Here is a 20,419-nt window from a genome sequence, read left to right on the forward strand (position 1 = left end):
AGAGCAAATGTCTTGCAGTGAAGCTTGCAAATCTCCAGCCTAGCTTTTGTTTGTGTATCTTATGTCTGTAAGACAACAGAACTGAAAACACAAACTAAAACTTCCATTTGGAAAGTCAGATGTTCCTAGTGCTAAATGACAAACAAATATAACAAAAACCCAAAAACATTCAAACAAAAAAGCCAGTTTTAAAAGATTATACCAATTGTTGCCTTTAAATTAAAGATTTTGCTAAACTAAGGATCTATTCAACCTCACCAGCTAAAAATGATGACGGCAATAAGTGGAACAATATGACAGACCTGACAATGTTACCTCAGCTTCATGCTCTACTGTCCCTGCAAAGCAAGACTGGATATACAGCTAATCATTGCTAGCCTATGTTGTAATAAAACTGCACACATATTGTTAGTTGAAGACAATCCGGTTGTTCAGTCTGACGTCACTAGCCGTGTCTGGGTCTAAACTCCGCTGCAGGTCCATATATCAAACGATCACTATGGCATTACTGAGAGTTGAAAAACTGTCTAAAGTCTTTTATCTTTAATAAAATGATCAGCGTTCTGCTCTACCAGGTGTAACAATTGAGTTTAACATCCAGGCATCCATGAAAACGGAATTTATGACATTTAACGGAGTTAGAAGTTAACAGGAAGTTAGCTCGCTAGCTTCTATCTAAATACAATATAGCATGTCCTAACTGCGGGGTTTTGGAAACAAATTAAAACGTACAGCTCTGTTATCACTTCCAACATAAATGAAGACAGAAAACTAAACAGCAGTGACGTTTGTAGGGTTACTGAAGTTTGGCTAGCTGCTATATAATGATGTGCTACGTGACCGCTAGCGACACAGCTATGTTAGCATAATATAAACAAGCTAACTTTTTTTCCACTCGATAAAAGTTACCGTGAGTGTTCTTGGTGGTCAGGAACAAATGTAATCGCATGGCAGGATGCTGTAAAAGGACCAAACTTCAGCCAGGAGAACAACTGAGATAATCCATCCACAATACGAGGTTAGTCATTCATATACTGCTGCATGGGCTGTGCTGTAGTTACATCCTAAGGTTTTAAAAACTGAGCTTAAATAAATGATTAGCGGTAATAAAAGCTGAGGGAGGTCAACAGTGATCACTGACTGTTTTAGGAGCTTTTTGAGATTAAATTGAAGTAAATACAAAACATTAAACATGTTAACAACACAAAAGCCATATTAAACGCAGACTACTTTAGACCCGGAAGTAGGATTTGTCACGTCATCACTTAACGACCGGATAGAAAGGTTACTACTTAGTACACTGAAGTGACCCTGTTCTCAATGTATACAACTTAGTATTAACAAACTCTATAGCATGACTACTGTGCACCATGAATATAATGAGCTGAGAAAACACATAACCAATATTAAATAACAGGCAATAATCCATGAATATGGTCAGGTCAGGTCATGTTTAGCAGAGACAAACAGAGACAGAATAATCAGGTTCACACATACACTGCATCTCAACTGCAAGCACACATTTTGTCATTGTGACTACAGTCATTATCAAGTCCGTATGTTTGAGACTGATGAGTCATCTTCGAAGTCAGTAAAAGCTGCAATGTTATTATTCCTCTAATTGTTAAAAACAGTAATAAAGTAGTAATATAATAGTAGTAAAGTAGCAATAATAAAGATATTTTTAAGCCATGTAGGGGCTTATGTGGTTTAGTTCACTGCCTGCTATCTGCAAACTATTCTATGCATTATATTATAAATGGCATATGTTAGTACCTTCTGTGCAACCTTCAGGAACAACTTGAGAAATTTTTCTGGAATTGAATGAAAGACCTGCAGCTGAAAAATAAGCAGCAGCCTGAAAATTAATGCACAATCGTTTCTAGGAAAACTTGATGCTGTATGCAATTCTGACAGGATTTTCTGATTAGGCAGACCCACCCCTTTTGCACCGAGATCCAGAGAGGGTGGGGAATATTTTAAACCATGCTGGAGACACCAGTGCAACAGGATGATGGAAAGCGGATTTCTTTGTTCACACAAAGAAAAGTACAGGTGCTGCTAATTTACATGCGTAAGTGAGAGATGTATAAAGAGACCATCTTTGGTTTAAGCTTGGTTCAGATTGTACTGAAATGGGACTAAATATGAGATTAACTCTAAACCTTACTCGGGTTTTCTTGTTGACACTTGACTATCTACTGACTAATATATGCGCGGTATCTGTGTAATCTAGTGGGGGCAGACACGCAAGCACATACACATGATCTTTAGATTCAGATGACCAGAATTATAACAACATCACTATCAAGCCTACATGCAATACTACAAGTACTGGCTGGAGGATGAACCCAAACACACCCACACACACACACCAGTATTGGTCAAATATATTTGCATTTTAACGTCTGCTGGATTTTACATACCTGTTAGTTGCCTTTACAACTTGAAATACACACAGTTTCTTGTTTCTTTCACGGTTCATCCACTCTGACTCCACATGAAGTCTGAAATACTTTCACTTAATTCTTTTGTTTAGTTGTTTTTTTCCTCCCTATCACTTAAATCAAGCTCGCATGCCAAACATTCTTTGGCCGTAGCCTCAAAAATGTTCGGATTTGACGCTTGGCTTGATATTTTTTAATCAGCGTACACTGAACGTCTTTGGTTTTGGGATTGTTGGATAGATAAAGTCAGTTATTTGCAGGCTGCAGTTAGGAATTTGTAGACCAAAAGATTAACGGTAGTGACAACAATTTGTCATTTATGCCTCTATTCTTTATCTGAAGGTGTTTTTTTATTTTTACAACACAAAGGCAAAGGTATTTTCCACCTGACATTAAGTGTAAAGGTTACAAAACTAACCAGGAAATCATTAGCACACGGGCGTGAATACACAGACACCATGTTTACTGTAAACACCCTATGATGTGTTGGTGTAAGAGGGGGATGGTGGGTCTATAATTGGACCTCACCCACTCCCTAATTAACCGCCATATGTAGGATCCCTCTGAAGTCTTATTTCCCTCTTTGCATTTTCATCGTCTCCGTGTCAATCGGTGCCTCGCTTTACTCGCTAAGCAACGTTTAAAAACATCTCTTCCCCCTTAATTGATTAAAGACCGTGTCTCCTTCTCCAGACTGCCTCCATATGCCCTGACCCAGTGACAAACACCGTCATTACCTGACCATATAATGTCAAACACACACAGAGTGGAGGGACCACCCCTGGAGCCGATGTCTTACACGGACAAGCTAATGAACACCTCTTGAAAAATCACAATGTGTAACAGCTCAGATGTAGAAAGCCAAATACACGTTATACTGCCTTCACCACAAATTATTGTGTGTGTGTGTAATGCCAGTCAGGAGAAAGCCATTAGTTGGAAACTGATAAAAGTGGCTTCTCCAGCTGCACCTTTGGTCACTGCAACTCTGTGTGTGTGTTTTGTAATAGCTTACGGGAGTGGTGTGTGAAAGAGGGCCAGCGTGCACTTAGTGCGAGTGTGTTTCAGCAGCTGCTTTGGCAACATGGTAAAAGTTGATGACAGTAGGTAACCTTTGGACTCAAGACATAGGAGAGCGAGGAGGGAGAAGTGAAGCCAGAGATGTGAAAGTATGCCATAGGATTAAATATGGAAGGAATGAAATAAGCGGGTCTGTGAAGATTTATTTAGTGTAGGTGTAGATGGCGTCTGATGGGCATACACACATACTAGATCTAAACACTAGATCTTCTCTTGAAGTCTTTTTAATATTTTGGTTAGTGCTACCTTCTTGCACATGCTCAGTACTTTTACGAGCACCGTTTTTCCTGTTTGCAGGTGCTGCACCATTTCATTTCCACGGGGTTCATTTAACTCTCATCTGATTGGGCTGTATAGGCAGCAAATGAACCACTAACCCTTCCGACGACAGAGGCACATTCTGCATACTGAACAATACCCAAGTGTGCACAGGTTTCACTCAGCTAAATAAAGTGCCAAGATCCGTTTTTGTGATTTCCCCCCCTACTGGCACACACACAGGACTGGCACTCTGTAGCAGTTTAATGTTCACTAAAAGAGAAAATTGTTGTTTGAAAGGCACTTGTCTGATCAAAGTGCCCTTTGAGAGTAAAGACAAAAGTGTTTGTCGTCGTCAGGAACGACTACAGTCCAGTCTGTGGCACAAAAAAAATTCTTGTTTCTCCTCCAAATGCTCTCCGCTCGACTCGACGGACCTACCGAGCTGAACTGTTTCTCTGCAGAGAACTTGCTTTTAACGCAAGCGCAAAGAATTAAGAGCAACACGAGAAAGCCAACTCCTGCGCTGAACAGATGACAGGCGTCTACATTCAGGGAGCTGATCGGACATGTGCCACAAATACAAAAGCGGCTGAATAATCTGAATGTGGAACAATCACCAGATTTGCACATCACACTATTCAGATTAATGTGCATCAGAGCATAAACAGTTACACCCTCGGCAGTCTTCAATCAGCCAATGTCCACCTCTTTGAATCATCCCTATAACCTGATCCAATTTCAACAGTCTGCTTGTCACAGTGATTTCTAACAGCGCTACGCGGGCCAAGTGTATTTCTATTCCTCGATGAAAACAGCCAAGAAACCTTGCTGCGCAGTAAAATGGTATCACATAGTGATGCTCAACTTTCCTGAAGACTAACATTGATTGGTCAGTTCATCTACAGGAAAGATCCATAGTGGTGATACAAAGTTTTCACATTACAGTGGTTCTAGTACTTTATGTGCTTTATGAGATAAAGGCCATCTAGGACCAAAAACTAATGGTGGACGATTGGATACGGCATGACATCTGACCAGACTCAAAACTCACAAGACACAAGACAGAAAGAGGGAAATACAAGAGGAGGGCAAAGGGGAGACTCGTCTGAAAATTAAGGAAGAGCTTAGGCAAAAGACAGGAAGAAGATAGATGAATAGGAGGAGGAAGAAAGATGGCAATGACAAATGTGCAAGAGATTACATACAAGATAAGAGACGGCAGAAAATGAAGGTAAAATTCGTAACAGAGTCAAAGAGGAGAAGGAGACGAGATGCAGAGTTCAGATGGCGGTCCCAACACTTCACATGTGGCTGTGGTTGACCTTCCACCTTTCTCTCTCCCTCTCCATCCGGCCCTTGTTTCTCACCACTCTGTCAGGATGTCAGCAGCGTTTGTCGACACTGTGTCGGGCCCTTCCCGCGATTCTGCGCATCCGTTCCTCCACTTCTACTCCTTCGCTCCTGCCTTCACTCTAATCTCCCAAACATCTGTCTCATAACGGCAATTTGTGGCGCGCCGCTTCCGCGCATCAATCGAGAGCCAAACCAAGATATCCACTTTGTGAAAATACTGGCACACAGGAGCAATTGGCACAATAGTGAAGCTCATTGTGCTCTCCTATAAAAGGACAGGACGACTCTGCTCGTGAGAGAGATCGGTTTTTCTGGTCTGAAATGTGTTCATTTTAAACACGGCCTTTCACAAACATGTCATTGTGAAACCCTGGTTTGCATCTCCAGCATCGTTAGAATTCAGCGTTGAGACATGAACAGCAAAGGGTCTATTTGAAAACGGAAAGGAAGCGTGGCTCGACAATATCTGATCTTGTTTTCAGAAAGCAAAGATCACCCTAGAATGCTGTTGCAGATATTTCCTATCAGAGCTGCAGCGTGCGACTGGATACGGTCAGGCTGAAATGCAAACCTTTACAAGAAGGTTCAGCTGATAACAGTTTTACTTTCATTTAACATGCTAATAGATTTCTTGCTTAATAGATTATGAGTAATGAGCAATTCAGGATACATTAAAAACTAAACTATAAAAACTTCTCTTATCCAACGCAATGGATGCACACTGATTGGGACAATTATTTAGGAAAATGATGGTTGTGTGTTGAAAAAGGTTGACTTTCATTGGCTATAAGGTGAAATTCAAATAAGCCAAAGTGCAGACTATGTGCATTTCTCTTCATTTTTTAAGCTGAAAATACAACTCAGTACTACAAATAGACATCCCATCCCCCCAGTAAGCAACTGAATATCGTCTTGGAGGCAATACCCCCCCTCAGTCACTTCCAATATTGTCTCCATTTGGCACGATCAGCCGTACTGGCATTAGCATATACGAACTTCGCAAAAAAACTCAAACTGTTAGAGCAATTTTTCAGACATTTTTGAAAACGCTTTCATTCCTGATGTTTTGATACAACAGGTTCCAAGTATTTAAAAACTACTCATGTGACATTTCTCACAATATTGTTTTACATGGGAGTTCCGCAAGGAAACGTTTTCGGTCAACTGCCTTTTTTTTTTTCTAACGTTTTTAAGTACTTAAAACCTGAGTAAGTAATTGTTTTATATGTTTTTGATGCAGTGACTTTTTTCTTCTAAAACACACCCTGTTCTTTAGACCTTTAGCAACACAAGTGTTAGAACTCTAATCCCTTGAAAATTATGAACAAAATTTTAAAAAGGAACTCAAAAAACATCTATAACAACATGTCACAACATCTCACCCAGCCTCTGTTAGTTATATAGATGCAACAAATTCCTCCTGCCTCCCATTTTGGTGTCTGACCTCAAAGGAACTCGCTAAACCACTACAGGAGTGTGATTACACCGAGCTCACCTTCCTTCCTCCTCTCTGCCTTTGCTGACTTCCTGTAACATGTCTTGGCATGCTACCACCACCTGCACTACAGCGAAATAGTTTGATGTAATAACCAAAATATGAATCAATCATGCCTGAATTAGTTTTCAGGCATGAACTCCAGGGGAGGGGTGAGACTCGGGTTTGGATGGTGTTCATAGCTGCCCATTTTTCACATGTAGAGCACAACAGAAGACATTCTCACTCCTGGAAATGATATGTAGGGTAGGGCATGCCGGGGGGCAGGACACATGATACTGTCTTGGTTGCTGTGAAATCTCTGGATGATTAGCTGCTCTATCCTCACATGTGCAACTGGACATCATCCAGACTATAGGTAGCTGGCAGCTTGAAGATCAGTCCTTCAGAATGCATCAAAAGTGTTTATTTAGACATGCAATTTCTGTTGGGCAATCTCTAAAAAAAAACCTCAGGAGGGCCACAGTGCATGGATGATTGCAGCTATATAAAAACAGCTCTATAGAGCTAATGGAGGCCAAAAACTTTAAAGTGGTTCTGTTATATTATTTTTTTTATTTTGTCATGTATAGACTAATGTCTAATTAAAAAAAGACTAATGACTATGTCTTTTTTTAATCCATTTCTTTGTACATAATTTTAATCTCTTGGAAAATCCAGTTGATTGATTGGTCGGTTGATTGGTCTTAGTCAGTGGTAAGATTCATGATTTGATTATCAAATAAAAATGCACTCGACTGCACTCTCAAGCCAGTGGTGTCAGAGCACAAAAAACAGTGCGAGTGCAACATTGGCATGAGTGCCACCGTGCGTCATCCTGGATGCTGCCGCGCATGTTTGAGCTGTTGATGTTGTCTTGGACATCCATGAGCGCATCATGTCTGGTCTGATAGGCTTCTGTGAATATCTGACTGGACAGAGGCAATGCGATGAGGTGCTCCAGCATGTACACCGAACACTATGCCCGTTTCACCAGCACAATGGCCAACGATCAGGAGTTTATCCAGATGATTGCTTGGCCAGCATTTAGTCTCAGTAGGTTTTCTGTTGAACACGCCAGAACATGCTGGGTCATAACCAAGTTTTAGGCTGCACTTATCCAGGAATGGAGAGCAATGCTTCAACAACAGATCCAGACAGTTTTGCAGTCCACGTGCTATCGTCACATGCATAAGAGCCCATGCCTCACATTAAACTTATAGTGTTGGTCTATAAAATCTATTTAAAACACAAACTACAGTTTTCTTTTGACTAGCACATACTGTTGCCATGGTGGGTGCTTATATTAAGCACTTATAGGGGGAGGAAGCTACAATGGCTTGTTTCAGACAAAGGACGAGGGGGCTGCACCAAGGTTTCATAGTTTTGCACGAGTAGAAAAACTTTTATTTCGTCAACAAATAAAAATGAGATGAAAACATTCCAGAGAGACGAGATCCAATCTCTCACCAGTAAACCTTTACACTTTATATTTTAGTCAGATGAATCGACTTTAGATCAAGTCTACTATCATTTTATGATATTTAGTTGAGTAAAAATGTAAAATTTAAACAGTTAAATTATGACTGAAACACAATAACATTACAGTCAAAAGACTATGACTTAAAAAAAAATATAATTATAGTCGGAATTAACACAGATAAGCATTATTTTAAACAACGAATCATGCAAAGCTACTCTGAGAGGTTATTATAATCAGACCAACGCCATTTTCAGTTGATTTTCTAAACTAAGCACTAAACAGCCTGCAGATATGATGGAGGTATTGAGCTCTTGGCAAGTAAGCAAATAAGAATATTTCCAGAATTCAAACTATTGCTTTAACAACCTGAACGGGAATGGGGTATTATAACTGAGCAGACCACGGAGTCATTAAAATTAAACAGACTCACAATCATCCAAATATCATATTTGGCTTTTGATATGATGTTTAACTTTCATGACTTTATCCAAAGCACACAGAAGTGTACTTCAAACTAGATTAGAGTAATGGCAACCGCAGAAAGAAACGCCTAGATGGAATTTCTGAATTGTGAACAAGTGCTGGCTGTCAGTTTGGTTTGCCAGCACGGTCCTGATAAACACAGAGGACAACAGCAGCTTTAAGTTTCTTCAGCTGTCACCAAGATTATAGTTCTGCGCCCCTATAAGTGAACTGCTGTGCAGTATTTCAAGTCTGACAAAATAATCCCAACCAGATTGTGGGAAATGAGCCCAAAAAGCAAGCATTTTATGGTCCAGCGTGCTTCACTCAATTTACAGGGTTTTGAAATGGAGCCAAAACCTGTAATCCCAAAATGATGCCAGGTTCCCAAACCTCTGTACAATTAATGAGCAACTTGTGATTCCATGGGACTTTGTTTACAAGCCCAAGTCTGCTTGTAATTATGCAACGTGAATATAAACAAGTCCACAAATTTCGGAAAAAGTCTACTTGGCCTATTCATTTTGGTAATGACCAAAGCGAACATGGAAGCGTGTGCTCTAAAAACAAGACAGAAAAAAAAGAAAAATCGATTGAATGAAACGTGCAAACACTCTGCATAAGAGGCAAATGTTAATGCTGTTAAAGTTTTTTCTTTTTTTTCTTTTTTTAATTGACTCTTAAGATTCATATCAGCACACTGACAGCGATCCAAGCAACTCTGTGGACAAACTGTCTGTCTCTGTTTGTTTAATTGGCTGTTTAGGAGGAATTTTAACCAAATTCCAGTTGGAATTTGTCTAAATTGAATTGTGGCCAGGCTGCAGAGGGCAGAGCAGCTGCAATGGTACAGTCAACAGACGGACCAAGGGAGAGTGAAGGAAAATGGTTTGGCTCTGGAGCCTTTACAACAAGCTCAAACAGGAAGTCATTCAACACAAAACGCACGCCCATGACAAAACAACCACGCGTGCACACAGAGCACGTGCGCTTGTGTGTGTGCGGACGAGCCCGATCGCAGACGAAAGAGGGTCAGTTTGGAACACATTCCTTCCTCCCCCGAGCATGAGTCAGTATTTGTGTGTGTGTGTGTGTGTCATTTGATGTGCCTACAGCAGACTTCCTAAAGGCCATTCAGAAACAGAGCTAAAGAAATCTAAAAACAATAAAAGTGGAAGAGAATACAGCAGCTGAATGGGTGACGTGTGTGAAATACAAGAGAGATGAATTAACGGAGGAAAGAAAGAGAGCGAGGCTGAAGCTTGAAGGGATGGTGAGGGAAGAACAGGATAAAAATCAGAGACATGTTGGGGAGGGACAAAGTAATGAGGAAGAGAGGAAAAGAGGGGGGTCGAATGAGGGTTTTTCATATAAACAAACTGTACCGCCCTCAGGCACTTTCTGTATATGTGTGTGTTTCCTAATGCTTATCTCAGTTTGCTAAGTACTTAAAGGAATACACCAAGTCTGTGACACAGCTGGCTTAAAACTTTGGCGAACATCACTCTGAGAAGAGAAAAATCACATTCAATATTCTTAAATATCGCGGTTAATAAATGACAAGCAACCACCAATAGTTACAAAACTACTGGCTCGCTATTATTTTGGATTCACGCTCAATTTAAAGCAGATGACGTCCAGTTTAAACACACCTCTGAGGCTTTAAATCTGGAAAGCTGCATCGTTCTGTTTCTGTGTCGGAAAAGCAAAAAAAAAAACAACTTTTAAATCAAACACAATCAAATCAAAGCCGCACGCCTACATTTTCTTGTTTCCATTCCTAAACTTTGAAATATATTAATTATCTGACTGAAATGATTTTTATATTAGTACAATCAGGATGACTGTGTGTTGGGTGGGTCATTTTTGCCTGATTAAATGTTCAAAGACGCTGTGACAAAAGACTTTAAAGCCTTTTTGTTATTTCCCAGTAAAGATGAGGGCGGCTCTTTGTGCGAAAACAAAACATAACAAAAGAAAAAAAGAAGGGAAAATAATTCAACAAAAATACTGATATTTCAAACATTAATTGAAATATCAGTGTCGACTCATAAGCGGTGCATTTCTTCATTTTTTAAAAAGTGTAACCACAGGAAAACTTTGGGGCAACTGCGCCCCGAAGACCTTACTAATCGGAAGGTCGGTGGTTCATTTCCCGGCTCCTCCGGCGTCTGCATGTTGAAGTGTCCCGGGGCAAGTTAATGAACCTCAAATTGCCCCATTGAATCCTTCAGAGTGTGTGTTAGGAAGTACTTAAAGGCATAGAGTACAGCGCAGTGGGAATGGGCTTTGAGCGGTCGGTCAGTGCAGGATTCTGCAGACCTCAGCTGGGCTGCCATGTTCTTTTTAGAGAGAATAAGCTTTCTCCTGGCAACCCTTCCAAACAAAACACACTTCTTCAGTCTTTTTCTAATTGTACTGTAGTGAGCTTTGAACATTTGTAATGCTAACTGAGGCCTGTAGACTCTGAGATGTAACAGAGTTTCTGCATTGCACTGCACAGTCTGACCTTGGGGTGAATTTGCTGGGATGTAGTTTCCTGTGGAGACTGTGTTACCCTTAACGCACACCTAAATGCTCCAGATCACTAAACTGCCAAAGCATCTGCTTTTATTCAAATGAAAATACCACTCCACTAACCATTTTGTCATTTACTAGTCCAAATATGCAAAATGTGCTTCTTCTTGAAGAGTTTCTTGCAATGGATAAATAAAACTCATCTTATCTTGTGTCTGGGACAAATAAAGGCATCAATTTGGAGACAACTGAAAGAAAATGAATGCTGACTAACTGCTTTAAAAAACTGGTAACCTTCGTTTTTCCAGCTGTTTATTCTCTAAAACATTAGCGAACCGGCGTGTGTGTTATCTGTCCACTCAAGATGCCCATTTTGTCCCACTCGTACGGCAACGATGCCCAATGTACAATAACAGGCAGCTTCAAATCCTGCCATCGTAAAGCTGACACCAGATAATGTTTATATGTTGATTTTGGTGAAATAACTTGCTATAAAACGGCTGTTTGCTTTAGCCCTATATTAAAACGAGAGGAAGGTGCAGCAGCGCAAAACACACACTAACTCTTCGTGTTTTGTTAGAGAACGAACGGAAATCAAAGGGAGTAAGTTCAACAGCAGTTTGTCAGCCTTGAAGTTATTGCTGAAAGAATGCGGAGCTGAAAATATGCACAAAAAATACCAAACTTTTACTTGCTTTAACGCAGCATTTATCGTGCTGTGTGGAAAGGGAGGAAACTGAGATGCTCGTTGACTCTCTGCTGGCTAATTAGAAGCATCTTTTTCACTCACAGTCTGACTGTGTGAAAGAAGCCGACCCGTGTTCCTGAATAAAAGCACCGAGTCTCTCGCTTTCTTTAAATATTAATTCAGTCTGTTTCATGTCTAAGAACCTTTCTGGACACCGACTAGCCGGAGGCTTTAATCTCCAAACTCTCAACCACAGTCTCACTTCGCGATGCCGATTTTAATCCTCAGAGCAAACGTGCAGAGCGCTCCTCTGCACGTTTTAGTAGCAACAGGCCCTCTTGCGTCGCCGTAACTCACTTGTTGACAGCGAAGGGAAAAAAAACGGAAAACAGAGAGGAGCGAGAGACAGACAAGGGCACGCACATATTTGTAAGTGTTCACACACTTAATAAGCGGTATAACCATTTCCTGGGAATTCCCTTTGAGAGACAGAGAAACAGAAAGCTAGTGTGTGAGAGAAGGGAAGGAAATCAAAGGGAGTTCAATGTGTTGCGTGACGAGACACTTTCCATGAAGGCCTGAAACATACACACACCATTTTATTGTGATGACATGTCGGGCTGTGTTGCTTATAAGTTGTCTTACTTTCAAACACTCTTGTGGTTCTTTTTCTTTTTTTTCGCCTTGTTAAATTGCACTTGGCTGAAAGTTTCTCTGCGTCTTGTGTGTCAACACAACTGCACCATGTCTGCAAAGTGCTGCTATGATAACGGCTTTATTGGAGCTACACACCTGCCCGGCAGCGAGATTGTTGATGACCTGCACCGCACATGGATAAACACACTGTGGTGTACACAGTGCGAGCAGCTGTAATATAAATCCAACACACAGGGCCTGCAGACTGAGCCCTTCAGTCAGCCACTCCGTTAATCATTGATGGACGCCCAGACACATGGACACCCCCCCACCCCACACACACACACACACACAGGTCAGTGACACAGGCTGGTGTGTGTTTAGGTTTCCCCGTACACACTTCAGAAACAAGCAGAAACCAGAGGGGAGAATTAATCACAGAAAGAAAGAAACAAAAACAACATTGATTCCAAATAGATGCAAGTCCTGCAGAGACAGGTGCCTTCTTCCTTAATCCCCTGGGAAACGGAGGGAAGGTGGTGCAGAGGTGGGAAGGAAGAAGAGGGAGGGGAGTGAGTGTGAGTGTGAGTGTGTGAGAGAGAGAGAGAGAGAGAGAGAGAGAGAGAGAGAGAGAGAGAGAGAAGTCTGAGCTGAACCGGAGCCCAGGGGGAAACCGGCTTGACAAGAATTCAGCACAACACTCACATTCAAGCACAGATGCCTGCTGGCGACTACATGGGGAACTTTTTTTTGGCTGGAGTATCTGATTAACGCACACATTTGCAAATAAAGTGCGCTGCTGTGTTGAGCACAGACTGTGCACATACACCTGTAAATACATTATTACATCTGTGTCTACATCTCAGCCACACACGCGCGCACGCACGCACAGGCACGCGCGACAGTGGGCCTACTGTCAAAACTGTCATGTTGTCCCTTGTCGTGTCTTTTTAGTCAAAGCGTGCCGCATCAGGACGGCCGATCGCGCTCGTGTCGCTTCAAGGTCTTTTGCGACACGCAAACATAAATGGCACACTATTATGCGTTTGCTCTGAAGGAAACTTTCAGACATTTCATTCTCACCTCGTCCCACTTGACGAATTTGCCGCCCTTCTTCAGCTCTTCGTGGACGGCCACGGGTTTCAGCTGCAGCGCGTGGACTCCCGGCTTGGCCCCGGCCATGACAAGGGACTCCCAGCCCGGGTGCCAACGCCTAAACCCCGGCTACGGCGACTTGGAACTCCTCGGAAGGAACAGAAGGCTCTTCCTTCCTGCACTTCCAGCCCCAGAGCTTCTTTTACTGTTCTTCTTCTTCTTCTTTTTCCGGGGAGAGGGTTAATTGAAACACCGAGCGAGGAAGGCAGGGAGGGAGGTTCTTAAAAGTCAGGCACTGTCCTTAAAAGTTAGCGAGCCTCCCCGAGAGTTTGAAGAACATGAGTAAAATCCAGACTAAAGACAGGACTCGGGTTGTTTCAGTGCGCACCGCCGCCGCCGTGTCTTGTCCGCGTCCACGCAAAGCGGTGACGCGCCTATAATTCCACTTTTTAAAAATTATAAGCTTTGATTCATATATTTGTTTATTTGTGCAGAATCCTTTAATCACGCACTTGAGCCCTTGGAGAGATCCTTTCCTTCCTTCCTTCCTTCCATCTGGTCGACCCCTCTCTCCTCTCCCTCTCGTTCCACTACCAACTTTCTCTGCTTCCTCTCTCTCTCCCTTGTCGCCTCCGACGCGTTTTTTTTTCTTCTTCTCTCCTCCTCCTCTCCTCCCTGCATGTTTTCTGTAGGAAAAAAAAGAGAGGATTTTTGAGAGGAGAGAGGGACGGCGTCAGATAGCGCTGAGTGAATGAGAATGGGGTGGAGGGAGGGGGGGGTGTAGTAAAATGGGTGTGTTTTAATTCAGTTCCTCTGCCTGCTTCTCTGTCTCCTCTGTACAGCATGCATGCAACAAAAGCTCAGAGAACACGGTCCAGCATATCACATATATGCACGATTGTTCCTGTTCCATGATTCAGCATCTCCAAATCTCCCCAACTCCATTCAATCCTAACTCTGCTTCCATTACACTGGGAGACCTGGAAGTGTCATATTTAAAAAATAATGACCCTTTTTTAGACAGTTTGGTCCCTTATTTGAAGTAAATCTACAAACTTCCCATCGTGCAAATTCAAACTGTCTTCCGTTAACGTTATGCTTTTCCCTACATTTACTTCTAAGTTCATATAAAACATGGCCAAGGTCACGGTAAGGTCATCTCAGGCTCTTCTTGCTTTGAGCAAAGAAGCTCCGCCCAGCTAATGTTCCAAGTTTCTTTTTGCTAGGCTAGGGTAAACCAATCAGAACCCCCAAACCAACCACAGGCAGATGGCCGCCCCTCCCTGAGTCTAGTTTTGCCAGAGGTTTCTCCTTGTTAAAAGGAAGTTTTTCCTTCCCACTGTTGCCAAGTACTTGTTCATAGGGGGTCATTTGGGAGTTTCTCTGTATTACTGTAGGAACGTCTGTTTAGCACTTTGGCTGACACCCTATGTCTTTTAAATGTGCTATACAATTAAAGTTGACTTGATTTGACACTGTGTTGTTAGTGTTTAATGCCGAGCGGAAGACCACACCTATGGCCAATTTAGAATCACCAATTAAAATAGCATGCATGCCTTCAGAGTGTGAGACCGGAGTGATTCGGAAACTTCCCACACAGAAACACGCTAGCCAACCAGCAGCCCAGAATCTTCACCATACGTCACGCCATTCTGCTAATCTTTAAAAATCCTCCAAATAAAACAACATAAAGGGAAAAGAAATCCCTCTTGTTTTCTCCGTGCGTACAGAGAGGACACAAACATTTTCTCTTTTGAGCAAAGACAGAAGAGTGACACAAACTATTGCTCTGAGGCACGGGGCAAGGAAAGCTGGGTACTGACGTAAGAGGAATAAAATATTGTGTAAGGCCGTTTTTCATTAAATATCACAGGCGCACGTAGGTCCCCCATGAAAATATTAGAGACATTTCCTGTAGTTCACTGCAGGGTGCAAAAGCAATCACCAAGTTCTTTTCATTCTGAATTACTCTCGCCTTCGAGTGCTTTAAGTCTGCTTCTTTGTTGACACTGATAGATTGCCTGCACAGTCAGCAGTGTTATTAAAAGACAGTATCACTGTTATTGGAAATGCATAGTAATCAGCTTAAGAGGTGATTTTGGAGCAATGAGTGGTCCTGTAACTCAGGAAGTTGGAATGCGCCATTAAGGACGGGCTCAAGATAACAAATCTGCGTTCCAGAAACAGGAAATAAATCCGAGGACTGGCAGGTGAGGTAACTGAAGATCTTTTCCCCCCTCCCCTCCTCCAGATCAGTGGCAGCGTATCATGTTTAAAGAAGCATGAGAGCAACGGAGGTGGCACAGTTAGAGCACGGGCCTGTCCAAATCCTGCTGCCAAGCAACGTTTGGCTCCTCATAAAAAAGTGCTCCAGAGCAACTGATGTTTTTTAAAATTGTTTCTTTTTTTTGGCAACTATTGACATTTTCAACTCCTCTAACTACGCTGGGCAAGAATGTGAGATATGCTGCAGCTTGTTGACTGACAGCAATTGAGTCTTGTGTGTGCGTTTCCTTGAAATCAAAAATCATGACCCTGAATGAGGCACACTTTCTGTACAGCATCTTGCATGACACCACACAAACACAGGGAGGATTGATGCATGTGCATTCTTTCTGCAGTGCAGCACGCATGCATGAGCACGGGGCCGTGGCACATCTTCTGTGGGTTCACGCAAACAATGTTGGGTTGAGTCCTGCATTTGAAGCGTGGGCACCTGTGCTGTCAATAGACCTCTCTCCACCTCCCACTCTCTGTTTCACCCAGTTCTCTTCCTCTGGCTGCCCTATCTTCTCCCTGCTAAACAAACTCCCTCTCTCCTCCTCACTATCTCATCTCTCATTCCAACAGGTGTCGCGCTCCCATTGGCTGCTGAGGCTTATCTGCAAAGAAAAAAAAATTAGGTAATGGAATTAGGTAACAAAACATGATAAAAGAGTGAATGCAGACGCTTACTTACATGCTTACATTGCATGTTTTCAAACTGTACCTGGAGTAAGATCAAGATCCTGGAGGGTGCTTCAGCCCTCAGGTCTCTGAAACAAAATCTCTCATGACCTAAAAACCACAAATAATGTGTGTATTGTGTATGAAGTGTGTGTGCGTGTGTCTAAGGTGAGACTAAACCTTAAACCTTTTCCTGTTAAAAGGGTGTTTTTCCTTCCCACTGTCACCATCTGCTTTCACATAGGGGTCACTGTTGGTCTTTATCTTGAGGCAACTGCCGTTGTGATTTGGCGTTATATAAATAAAACTGAAATTAAATTAAATTGCCCATCAACTACTTTAGAGGAAGAATAAAGGAAATTATGCAAAGGAGGACAGGCAAAGCACAAGGAAGTATCATTTGCTAAGAAGCGTGAAAAGGAAGGCGCAGAAATAGTGCGCATTGACTGGAAACGTAACTGCAGTGAGTCCGAGATCTAATCACGCTCAGGCATTTAGTTTTCATGCAACAAGGAAGTCGAAATCTTTATTCTTCCTTACTGTTTGGTTTACCCACAGTTAAACAAAAGAAAGCAAAGTTGAATATTTAGAGAGAAGGAAAATAAAGAAAGTGAAAGATGATCAAAATAGCTTCCTGATAAAGAGGGTTAAGAAAAGAGACCAAAAAAAGGCAACAGGAACAAAATAAGGGACGCATAGAAGAGATGTGGAGAACAGGAAGACCCCACCACCACCACCCAGATCTTTTTCCCTCTCAGTCTAGTAACAGCCAGATCTGTCTCTCCAACGCAAAGCAAAGAACTCACAAAGACACATTGTGCAAAGACACACAGGCATATTCACTGTCTCTCCGCACAGAAGCATATACAGTGCACAGACTAGCTTTAATGGGAAAGGCCTGACTCAGTCAACGGTAGCAGAGAAAACTTGATCAGATTACTGTTAACAGTGTAGCAGAGATTTTGGCCTGAAGATGCTGACGGTTCACTGGAGGCCGGACCCATCTGTCTCCACCACACCGCGGGGTTATTGTCAATGTGTTCTCGAGAAAAGCTATCATGTGGGCGTGTAGGCGATATGCTGATTACAGTCCCGCCCCCCAACACCCCAAGAGGCATTCAGACACAATGCAGATTCACATTACAAGAACTTTGATTTACCTGTGGTGCAGCTCCATTCATTTGAGTCTACTCTTTCCAAATGAGATGAGAGCTCCCCAATGCCCCCAAGAGCTCCCTATGGGGGAATCCACTCATTTATTATAGATTACTGATCGCGAAGCCCATTTACAACTGCGATCTGATCTTATGATGCCATCTAGTGGCTGCACAGCAACACTACTGTCTCTTTTTGTTCATTGCAAGATTGATTGTGCAATAATTAGGAATGTGGACGTACTAGATCCAGCTATGCCTCACTTGTTAAGAGGATACAGGGCTGATACCTACCTCTGCACACCTCAATCACAGTAGCCTGTGTTAAGCACAGGTGTATTTGCACAGGTGAGTCAACACTGTGTACACAGCATACAGTAGAGGTTGCAAGGTTCTGCTTTGATTTATTACTTTGGCGGAGAGAGAAAAGGGAAAAGAGAGCAAGACTACTCCACAAAATTGCGGCAGTTATTGAAATAAATAGAAAAGCACCTTTTTTGTCGAATATTTATTTATTCAGGCAGTTAGTAAACCCAAAGGAGCTGGTCTGGGACATGTGCATTAAAACAAATAAGTCTTCTTAACCAGAGAGTTTCTCCCTGTGTCTGTCTCTGTGTTGCATCACAAAGCTGACCACACAGGAAAGAGCACGTCAACAGCTCCCCCACGTGGATGTCCTCTTTCAGAATCAGAATCAGAATCAGAAAGGGTTTTATTGCCAAATGTTGAGCAGGTTTACAACATTAGGAAATTGCTGCGGTGCTTAGTGCAAACATACTGTCATAAATAACGCTTAAATAGACATGAGAAAAAAAATAAGAATAAGAATTAAAAGTGCTAAGTAGATAGATATATACATGAGTGCAGGTGGTGATCAGTGCCAAACATGGAATGATGCAGTGAACACAGCGTAGGGTCATGTGTTAATGGTGGGAACAGTCATATGGTTATTGTTCATGTGTCCAACTGCAGAGGGGAAGAAACTGTTCTTATGGCGAGAGGTTCTGGTGCGAATGGACCGGAGCCTCCTGCCTGAGGGGAGCAGGTCAAACAGACTGTGTCCAGGGTGAGAAGGGTCAGCTGAGATCCGAGCTGCACGCCCCAGTGTCCTGGAGGTGTACAGGTCCTGCAGAGATGGGAGTCTGCAGCCAATCACCTTCTCAGCAGAGCGCACAACACGCTGCAGTCTCTGTTTGTCCCTGATAGTGGCTCCAGCGTACCACACGGTGATGGAGGAGGTGAGGATGGACTCGATGATTGCAGTGTAGAATTGCATCATCGTCCGTGTTGGCAGGTTGAATTTCTTCAGCTGCCTCAGGAAGTACATCCTCTGCTGGGCTTTCTTGATGACGGAGGTGATGGTGGGCTCCCACTTCAGGTCCTGGGTGATGGTGGTACCCAGGAAGCGGAATGAGTCCACAGAGGTGATGGGGGTGTCAGTCAGGATGATGGTGGGGAGTGGGGCTGTGTGCTTCCACAATAATCTCCACTGTCTTCTGGGCATTCAGCACCAGGTTGTTGTGGCTGCACCAGGACCCCAAACGTTCAACCTCCCTCCTGTAGGCAGACTCATCCCCGTCCGAGATGAGTCCAATAACGGTGGTGTCATCTGCAAACTTGATTATCTTGACAGACTGGTGGGTGGAGGTGCAGCAGTTGGTGTATCACCTTGTTGTTGAATTGTGCTATACAAATAAACTTGCCTTGCCTTGCCTTGCAGGGAGAAGAGCAGAGGAGAAAGAACACAGCCCTGAGGGGAGCCGGTGCTGATGGTCCGGGAGTCCGAGACATTCTTTCCCAGCCTCACATGCTGCTTCCTGTCCGTCAGGAAGTCAGTGATCCACCGGCAGATGGGATCAGGCACATTCATCTGGGAAAGCTTGCCTCGGAGATGGTCTGGAAGGATGGTGTTGAAGGCAGAGCTGAAGTCTACAAACAGGATCCTGGCGTAGGTTCCTGGGGAGTCCAGATGCTGCAGGATGAAGTGTAGAGCCATGTTGATGGCGTCATCTACAGACCTGTTGGCTCTGTATGCAAACTGCAGGGGGTCCAGGAGGGGGGCCGTGAGGGTCTTGAGATAGGAGAGAACCAGGCGCTCAAATGACTTGATGACCACAGATGTCAGAGCCACGGGTCTGTAGTCATTTAGTCCAGTGATCCTAGGTTTCTTGGGGACAGGGATTATGGTAGAGGACTTGAAGCAGGCAGGCACATGACATGCCTGCAGTGAGGAGTTGAAAATGCCAGAAAACACTGGGGCCAGCTCGTTTGCACAGTGTCTGAGGGTGGCAGGAGACACATCGTCTGGGCCGGGAGCTTTTCAAGCATTCAGATTCTTAAACTGCTTCCTCACATCTGCTTCATGAATATGAAGAGTTGTGGTGGGAGGAGGTGGTGTGAAATCCTCCTTTGTGTGGGGTGAGGAGGGGGGTGTTGTAGGTGAAGTGTTTGATGGTGGTGATGGCTCTATGGAGGGGGGAGAGGTGGGGGAATGAGTGTCCAAAGTGTCTCTATTGTTGGGGCCGTTGGAGGTGTGAAGGCTGCCTGATGGCTCGTCAAAACAGCAGTAAACAAAGAAACAAAGAAACAAAGCAGATGGCACTGCCTTTCTGGGTGAATTTCTGACTAAATAAGTATAGTTTCAGCTAAAACGTTGCAGCATGTCATTAATTTGTAGTCCTGCATGGAAACATACAGTGGATTTATCTATGTACTTATTTTTTATCACCAGAGTATATGCATATATTCTCTGAGTTGTATCAGATATTGACCTTATGAGACTTTTAATACAGAGCATCAGTATCGGGAACTGTGAAGGTAGGA

The 20,419-nt window shown here is 43.0% G+C and overlaps 1 protein-coding gene and 1 long non-coding RNA gene across 3 annotated transcripts in view; one reads left to right on the plus strand and one right to left on the minus strand.

Moving 5' to 3' along the window:
• Positions 1-14,525, minus strand: part of plcb3 (phospholipase C, beta 3 (phosphatidylinositol-specific)) — a 59,637-nt gene extending 45,112 nt beyond the window's left edge. The window contains exon 1 of one of the 2 annotated variants that reach the window (XM_082526010.1): positions 13,485-14,525. In XM_082526010.1, coding sequence (XP_082382136.1) covers positions 13,485-13,583 — 99 coding nt within the window. In that variant the 5' untranslated portion in view covers positions 13,584-14,525. The remainder of the gene's footprint in view (positions 1-13,484) is intronic. The other variant, XM_082526009.1, reaches the window with a different exon arrangement.
• On the plus strand, positions 23-19,333 carry LOC309701797. The gene is made up of 3 exons (XR_014275255.1): positions 23-1,018; positions 1,932-2,055; positions 19,317-19,333. It is a non-coding gene; the product is annotated as an uncharacterized lncRNA (long non-coding RNA).
• Positions 19,334-20,419: the final 1,086 nt, after the last annotated feature.

This window comes from Aulonocara stuartgranti (assembly GCF_965226115.1).
Source record: "Aulonocara stuartgranti genome assembly, chromosome: 3".
Lineage (NCBI taxonomy): Eukaryota > Metazoa > Chordata > Actinopteri > Cichliformes > Cichlidae > Aulonocara > Aulonocara stuartgranti.